Source organism: Calonectris borealis, chromosome 23 (assembly GCF_964195595.1).
Source record: "Calonectris borealis chromosome 23, bCalBor7.hap1.2, whole genome shotgun sequence".
Taxonomy (NCBI): Eukaryota; Metazoa; Chordata; class Aves; order Procellariiformes; family Procellariidae; genus Calonectris; species Calonectris borealis.
Genome location: NC_134334.1, coordinates 9,431,626 through 9,440,539, shown reverse-complemented (window position 1 = coordinate 9,440,539; position 8,914 = coordinate 9,431,626). Strand labels below are relative to the sequence as shown.

Below are 8,914 nucleotides of genomic sequence, written 5' to 3'. Positions count from 1 at the left end.
AACCAGGTCACTGCACAGGGAGGTTTTGGGTTGGGAATGTGTAGGGCTGCGGGATGGAGAGTCGGCATCGCTGCAAACCTGGGGCAGCAATACCGCGGGGCACGTCGCGCCGCTTTAATCGCAGGTGGCCAGCAAACCCCAGCCACCCTCACGCTGGAAATGCCTTTGCTGCCCCGGGCTCGTGCCTGCCTGCTCGCTTTCTGCCGGGCTCGAGCTCTGCCAATATCTCAGGATTGCTGCGACACTGCACACTCTTTCCAGGCGGAAGCTCAGAGAAATCAAATCCTGCTTTGAGAGATCGAAATCAATTTTAAATGGACCCAGCTGTTCCCTAGTAAGGACAGGAGGAGGTATGGGGAAGGAGAAAAAATCTTTCAAGATATCTTCAGGGAAATCTCAAAAGGACTTAAAGTAATAAGGAAGATTTTTTTAAAGCGAGGTTATTAATTTATGGATGAGTCCACAGCCAAGTTTAAGAAACATATTTTTAAATAGCACACGCGCTAATGTAGAAATTCTCTTGCATCGGTAAATTAAAAAGATTCCAGCGCTGCCAGTACAGCAACTCAACTAGTCTATTATTAAGGTTAGATTGAGTACGAAGCATAATTTGGACTTCGCTTCAGCAGCTGAATGTGTTCTTGGAAGGCTCAAATCAGTTTTAACCTGATTTTTTATGATAAAATAATGTGCCTGCACTTTGAAGCTGAGTTCCTTTCTGCTGAAGCTTACGTTTTATTCAAGTGCAATGACTAAGTTTTGCACACACGGCACTGCGATTGCACATTCAGTTTATCTGGTTACATACATAATTCTCTCATTTGCAAGCACAGTTTGCAGCAAATACTCATGTAAATTAGGCATGAAACCGGGCATTTATCTTGATTAGAACTCGGTTTCCATATACACTTAAAGAATTTTATCTTGTTCAGGGGCAGCTGCATAGATGATGAAGAAAGAATTTCAAAAATTGCATTTATTCTCTTTGTGGGTTGTTTGTCCGCCCTTTGGGAATTAATTAAGGAAAAGAGCCCTTTCCACCAATATTCCAAGTGCCCTGGCCCAGTGCTAGTAGTTGGGTTGCAAACACTGCTGGAAACTCAGTCAAAAATAACTTTCCCTTGAAAAACCACCATACCATTTATCTGAATAGTAGATTTTCTTTGTTTTACAAAATCTTTTTACAGATTACAAGGTCTAGAAGCTGCTTGACAAGGACTCGGTCCTTTTCACTCTTAGAGAGCTGGCTGTACGCACGATCCAGACCAGATCTGAGGTTTTGGGGGACCCAGGCCGATCTTAGTTTTTCAGCAGGCTGACATGACAGATTTACCAGATTTCTATTCCTAAAAGCTGCCTGGGGACACTGCATGCCAAACCCCTCTGCTTCTGCAGGGCCACATCCCAGCGCTCCCCGGGATGGGAGCAGTCACTGCGTGGGACAGTGACGTGCTTCTGCTTTATCTCATGTGAAGCCTCTCCCAGAGTCATCTCTGCAGCTCTCTGAGAAGCGAAGCACTTTTCTATCATTTTTATTGCATTTTGGCTAAGGTCTCTGCAATGCCAGCGGTGATGCTGAAGGAGCATCCTGAAGTTCATGGAAATGCCCCAAATTCTCAGGTTGTTCAGCCAAAAGCCTGAGTTTATGCAGCTATCAGTTTAACAAATCATACAGACACAGGCAGGGACTGTTTCTCCCTCTTTCCTAGGGGCTGTGATTTTCTCCAGCTTTTCCCTCGGTAAGAGCCTTTCCTCGCTGGCCCTGGCTCCCTGCTGCGCTTCCCGCACCCCCTCATGTTTCCGCAGGGCCCTGCAGGCTCCCACCCCGCTGCTGTGGGGCTCCTGCCCAGTTCCTAAACCCATTTGTGAACTTTTCGAGCTGCACGAGGCTCAGGTGCAAACAGGCAGCGCTGCTGCCCGCAGCTTTCAGAAGGCAGGGATAGTTCAGGGAGGTGCAGCCGTGCAGGCCGTGGTTTCCAGAGCAGCACCATTTGATTTTGGTGGGGATGAAGCCTGCCTGCACGGCTGCCTTGGCAAGGATCGCAGCTCTGCAGGCTTGCTGCAGCCCAGGCCCTGGCAAGCACGCAAGTGGATCCCTCCGAGGCATTGATAAGGGACGGGGAAACATCAGCGCTCCCTCTAGCAGTCGCCAGCAATGATACGAAGTAATTCTCCATTTTTCACCCTGGGTTCGTGCCACATGAACCGCCAGCGTAAGGACTCTCGCATTAGCTGCTGCTACAGCAGTGAGAGCAGACCGCTCTTTTCCCCCCCAAATCCTGCCAGGGGGATTTTTGGAGCCCATTTTACTTCCACCTGCTGCACGCAGCTTTTGGGTATGGCCACGCACCGGGGTGAACCTGAGCCCAATTAGCAGAAAGGCACTTAATTGGCGGTATGTTCAGCACACCGCGGACAGCTGCGGGCACTGCAGCACCCACCGCACCCGCGCAGCGCCGCTCAACTCCCCGGGAGGGGTGCGGGGGTCTCGCTATAAATGCGGCGCTGCCGCGGGGCTGCCACCCCCCCCTCCCCCCTCCGTTGCTCGCCCGCCCCGCGCAGGAGGGACCCGCCCCCGCGGCAGACGCTGAGCGCCGCGCAACGCCGCGGATGCCCTCGGCCGAGCCGCGCTCGCCTCCGTCGCGGCCCTGCCCGGGCTGCCGGGGGGGGCAACAGGTAGGGGGCAACCCCCCCCCCCCGCACAACCTGTTCCCCCTTGCGCAGCCCCCTCCCCTTTGCTCCCCACTTGCATACCCCCCTCGCGTCCCCCCTTGCACAGTCCTACTCCCCTTTCCTCCCCACTTGCATATCCCCTTCGCGTCCCCCCTTGCACAGTCCTACTCCCCTTTCCTCCCCACTTGCATAGCCCCCTTTGCACAGCTCCCTCCCCTTTGCACCCCCCTTGCACGCCCCCCCCCCCGTACAGCCCCCCCTTTCCTTTGCACGCCGCTTGCAGAGCACCCCTCCCCTTTGCACCCCCCTTGCACAGCCCCCTCCCCTTTGCACCCTCCTTACACAGCCTCCTCCTTGCACAGCCCCCTCCCCTTTGCACCCTCCTTGCACAGCCTCCTCCTTGCACAGCCCCCTCCCCTTTGCACCCTCCTTGCACAGCCTCCTCCTTGCACAGCCCCCTCCCCTTTGCACCCCCCTTGCACAGCCTCCTCCTTGCACAGCCCCCCCCCTTCCCTTTGCACGCCGCTTGCAGAGCCCCCCTCGCACAGCCCCATTGCCCTTCGCACCCCCCTCGGGCCCCCCTCGCACAGCCCCCTCCCCTCGCGCCGCCCCCTCGCACAGCCCACTCCCACTCGCGCGGTTCCCCCTCGGGCAGCCCCTGGCCCGGCACAGCCCCCTGCCCGCCCCCCCTTGGCGGCGCATGCCGCTCCCGCTCTCTCACCTCTCTCCTCCTCTTCCTCCCTCCCCCAGGCCAAAATCCTGCACATGATGGACGACAACAAGCAGCTGGCGCTGCGCATCGACGGGGCGCTGCAGGCGGCGGGCCAGGAGGTGACGGCGCTGCGCGCCGAGCTGGCGGCCACCGGCCGGCGCCTGGCCGAGCTGGGCAGCGACCCGGCCATGGAGCACGGCCCGCACGGCGCGCAAGGTGGGTGCCGCCGCCCGCGACCCCCCGCCCCGGCGGGGTGGAGGTGAGGGGGGGTGAGGGGGCCCTTCCGCGGGTGCCGCCTGGCAGCCGCCTCCCTTCGTTATTGTTTTCCCTTGTTTGTTTATTTGCATTCTCGAGGGGGGGGCTGCCCGGAACGGAGCCGCCGAGGGGTCGGCGCGTCCCGTCGGGACCCGGCTCCACCCGCCGGCTGCGGACCCCCCCTTTGATTGTTAGCGGGCTCCTAATTCCCTGCTGCTTCTTCGGCTCTTCCGGCTCCAGCCCCCCAGCCCGGGGAGGGACCCCCCGCCCCCCATCCCAGCACGTTGCTGAGCGCGCCTGTTCCCTGCCCCGGCGGCTCTGCACGCCGGCTCTGCCCGGTGCCCCGGCTCCCATAACCGGTTTCGTAATTCGGTAGCAGAGCAGCCATGTTACAGCCGCGATCCGGGCGCTCCGGCCCCGCCGCTCCTCCGCTGCCGGCGGGCCCGGGGCTCGGCCCGGCCCGGGGCGACTCGCCGGAGGGCAGACCCTGGCGGGGGGGGCGAGCCTCGGCAGCGGGAGGGCTCGGTGCCGTGCGTGGCTGCAGGGAGCCCACCCCCAAACGGCCAGCAACCGAGGCGTGCGTCGTGTGAGCTCTGGGGCGAAAGGCTCGCACAGAGCCGGGGCGAGGCACGCGTCCCGCTCCCGCTGCCCTGAACCCCTGAAAAGTTGTCACCGGGCCTCGGAGCTAGAGCCGCGGAGGCCGAGTGTGGAAAGCGGGGGGCGCGGGGCGTGGGAAGTGATTTATGCTCTTGGCTGTGCGTGAAGGTTAGCAAATGGGGTCCCAGTTGTTTCTGCAGTGCTCTTGACAGGGTCCGGCTCTCACCTGCCTGAAATTCACTGTTACCTGCTAGTCAAAGTACTGTTGCCATCACTGTTACTTTAGAAACATTTAAATACAATTTTATATATATATATATATTTACCAAATAATTGCAGGCTTGCATGACAATTCACCCTGGAGCAGCCTTGGTGTCAGAGCAAAAATAGTGTAAGCCCTCCTCTTTCCTGATAACTGAACTGAATTTACACTTCCGTGATAAAACCGTCAGTAGCTGTTATTTACTTGTTACTTTATTTACTGTGAGTATCTCTTGATACGGTGGCTAGGCATTATTTAACAGTCGTGTTTTGGTTTTGGTTAAGCTGTAGCTTTGTGAAGGTAGCGTAGCTCTTGGTGGGCATCGCTGCTCCTGGCAGGCTGCTATTGCACCGCCGGTGTTTTGTTGTTCGTGGCATTAATGCAAATTGATTTAGAGGGATTAATTTGTGGATTTGTTCCATCCAGCTTGTGTGCTTTGCTGTTTCAGGGGTGTGGCGTGTGGAATTTCACCTGTTAAACAAAGTTAATGCATCATCAGGTGGGTTTGCTGAGAGGCAGGAGCTGGACCCAGCAGAGCTTCCTGGTAGCTGCGGGTACGCAGGGAGTAAAGTTACGTGTGCGGTCAGGTATTTTCAGAACTGATATACATAGGTGCCTGTTGGTGTAATCTGAAGTGGACCCTGCTGTACACTGCATCCAGGCTACCGAGGCGCCTCCTTTTATAAAAATCTGCTGAAAGGGCAGAAGGAGGATGCCTTCATCCTCCCCCGCCAGAGCAGGGGGATCAGGAATGCAGCTGGTGACACGCTGTAGAGGGCATCAGTGTGAGTGTGGAAATGCAGCCTTCCAGTAGAAAAGCAGGTAGAATCCTTTGGCTGCTCGTGCACACACCTCTTTCTGTGGGTGTGCTCTGTGTTTTGTTTTGTTTCCTCTCCAGGAGTCTTTTGGAGAGGTGCATGTGTGTTTGTAGAGGGGCAGTGCCTCTGTTCCTGCAGCGTGCCACAGCAAAGGAGGGATGTGTGTGTGGTTCTCCAAGGGTCAGGATTTCGTTTTTGTTTTCCTCAGAGGTTTTCTAATCTGTTGAGTGATGAAAAAACTCCTCTTTGGGTTCCTTTACTGTCAGCGTGCTGGAAAGCAGTCGGTACGCTGTAATGTGCCGAAGAAGTGTGCTCTGTTCCCCAAAGCATGCATGGTTCTGCTTAATAACTATAATTACATGTGCTTTGGAGTTGTGGGGTCCCTGTGACTGGTGCCAAAGAGTGTCCCATCTTTGGCTGGGTGCGAGAGCAGTACCTTCGGCGGCTGCTGAAGTTGCTGGAGGGTTCACTCCATCTTCCGACTCTTTAAGCTGGCAAATTTGGCTCAGCGTGCCGATGTCTAGGAGCTAGGAGAGAGGACGCTTCCCTAACAAGGCGTGACTCCATGGCCTTGTAGCCGTAGATGTGGTTTTTTTCCTTCCCTACAAGTTTTAAGAGGCTATTATTTAAAACATGATATATCCAGCCATGTACCACTGGTGGTGTAACAGAAGCCAATCAGTTAAGTGTAAAATTGCATCTGAAGTGCATTGCGTTCGTTGTGCTTATTGAGGAAAAGGGGGAGAGTACTCCGCAAAACCCACTGAGTAGATTCACTCTCTGCTTTGGGTTTCTTCCTTAAGTTTTGTACTAATGTTTATATACCACCATAAATGCTCTCCTACATCACTCTGTATTTGTATAGGCAGGCCCAAGATATCTGTAGTGAGCCTACAGATCCTCAAGGATTTTGAGACGACGTTCAGAAGGATGGAGTGAAAACAATTTCTGAATAGCTCTACTGTCGTGTGTCTTATAAGTAGGAGGGTTGCCGAGCTGTTTGATTTACGCAAATGCATGAAAGGAAGGCAGGAGGCTGGTGAATTGGGTGGGCAGCCGCTTACCTGCAAGTGCAGATGTGGGATATGCTGGTGGTGCTCGGGTGGTTGATGGGTTTGCGGCGGGGATCTGCTTTGGTCCTGGCCGAGACGCACGTGGCAGAACCATCGGGTCCCTTTGCTTGTCGTGGGAAGGAGCTCGGTGATCTCATTGCTGCAGGCAGGTGCTCCAGGTCAGTCCCAAGTCACGTGAAAGGAGGTAAATGTGTGCCTCTGTGCTATGCTCAGTCAGTAATTAATACTGAGTTTGTGACATGTTATTCGTATAATTATGGTGCAGCTTGAGACAGCTCGAGGTAATAACTCTGCCCCTTTTGTGCACACAGAGACTTTTCTCTGCTATAATGTGCTATTTTTGCAGCGATGAGGTACGCTTCAAGGGCCTGTTTTACGTAATTTAAAACAAAACCGGAAGAATTCAGCAAAGAGGGAGAGCGGGACTGGAGGGTGGGTGTGCGTAGGTAGGCAGGAATGAAACTTGTGTATTGTTACAGTCCTTAGCGTGAGTGTTAATCATTCAAACCTCTCAGTCCTGACAGTCGATTTTAACCGGCTAGTTTGCTGGAAGAAGTATTTTGGCTGCAGCCCCCATGTAAACCTGGATGCCGATCAGGGTGGAAATCAATGTCCCCGGCTCTTAGAGCAGCAATTACAGGCAGCTCTTGGGAGCATCACTGGAGCCGTGTGTCAGCACCCTCGTGTTTGAATTCTGGTTTGAATTAGTATTGGTTGAATTAATTGCGAGCAAAAGGCGTGCCTGTGCCCTGTGGTCCGGGTCAGGCTGCAGTGGCGGGGCGGGATGCTGCTGACGATGCGGGGATGCAGGTAGGCAGGCAGAGCATCGCAGCAAGCGCTGTTGCAGCTTAGTGGTCAGCTGTGGCCCCTGTTCGTGCTGGGTGCAGCTCTGGGCTTTTGGCTTAGGGTCTTTGCTGAATCTACATCTGTATTTTCAGTAGTTTGAGTAAAAGCAGCATCTGTGGGGAAACCCAAAGTTTGGGTGCAAGGACTTGCCGTGCTGAATCAGGCGGGTGGTCCGTTTAGCCTCATGTTTTTGCTTTAGTCTCCTCCCAGCATTAAATGGAAAACACCTTAATTAATTAATGTTGGTAAAGTGCTTGAAGATGTAAAGTGCAATCAATAGCTAAGTGTTATTAATAATACCTCGCTCAGCATTTGGCTTATCTGGCTTCCTATTGCAGAGTGTCGGTGGCCCGGGGTGCTCACTGTGTCCCAGCTTGTGTTGCATGGAGCTGGGGTGCGATGGGGAGATGGTGGTGTTTGCATGGACGCTGCCGAAATTCAGCTGGGAAGGGAGCAGGAGCTGCACCCTGCTCCTGGAATAAAGGATTTCTCCTCCTTGCTGCACAGTGATCTCGGGCATATGCAGCATAAGAAAGATTTCTGTCGTGTCTTGGTAGTTGGTGATGCCAAAGGGCCAGGAGGACCTTTGTGCTCGTGACAGCCTAAAATAGAGTTTTTTCTTTTTCTCTTTGATCTCTGTACACTTTCATAGCTACAATGCAAAGACTTTGACTTTTGCCTAGGAGGCAATCAGTTACCTCTGTGCTGTTGCTGTTTTGTGAGTAATCATCTCAGGCTGTTGAAAATGTACCATTTTCGTCTTTCCAGAAATCTTCCCTGCTGTTTGTTCTTCCAGAGCTTGAGAGCTGATACCGTAAAGGAACCTGAGGAATTTGGATACTGCTGTCCGGTCGGATATCAGGAGCATTGTTGCACCAAGCTTATAGCAAGATCAAGGTCTTGCTGTACTATTACTCTTTCTAATAATTTCCTACTTCATTTATCTCTGTCCTGCATAGTTCATGGAGTCAGGGAGCAATTAGTTTCATGCTCTGAAACAATTGCATGCACTGGGAAATAGATTTGTGCGTAGTAACATTCACATGGTTGTTCTAGATGCAAGGAACTGGTTGCAGATAGCACTTCAGGTCCCCATTGCATCTTAGTCTTTGAAGACGTTAATTTAAAATATCCTTTCTGGAGTTTTCCTATTTAAAAGCCTCATCTGGCATGGTTACATAATATTTAGAGTATCATTCCTTGAGGGCCTGTCCAGGGGAGTTTTAGTGAAGCTCCTGAGGATGAGTAAGCTCAAGTAAACTCTGAAGTTGAAGGAGGACTTAATCCAGGGTTTCTGCCTCCCTGGTTTGTAGCATAACCATGAAGAGGTTTGGTGTTAGACTTGCAGGTGGGGAGAGGGAGGTATAAACAGGTTCCGGTCTTAAACTCGGAGAAGGTTAAGGGTGATTTTGTCTATTGGTTCGGGCACTCTCAAATAATCACTGGTGGGGCTGGGTACCCTCTGAAAGGACGGCCTTTCCTCCCATTACTTATTCTTCGTTACTCCAGATACGTTAGTAAACTCAGTGTTCTCTGGCACTGGGGCCAGGTGATGCAGAAAAATCTGCATCCTTAGCATGAAAGCTCCCTGAGCTGCCAGAAGAGGCTTTGCAGCTGGGGAGGCTCATTGCCCAGCCTCTGAGGGCAAACGCCTTTCCTCGAGTGGTCCCTGCTCCTC

At 53.3% G+C, this 8,914-nt stretch overlaps 1 protein-coding gene across 3 annotated transcripts in view; it reads left to right on the top strand.

The window, feature by feature from the left end:
* Positions 1–8,914, top strand: part of KAZN (kazrin, periplakin interacting protein) — a 243,457-nt gene that overhangs the window by 140,160 nt on the left and 94,383 nt on the right. For 2 of the 3 annotated variants that reach the window (XM_075172635.1, XM_075172633.1), the window contains exon 3: positions 3,424–3,601. In XM_075172635.1, the coding sequence (XP_075028736.1) occupies positions 3,424–3,601 (178 nt within the window). Of the gene's footprint in view, positions 1–2,588; positions 2,677–3,423; positions 3,602–8,914 lie in introns of those variants that run through there. The other variant, XM_075172634.1, reaches the window with a different exon arrangement.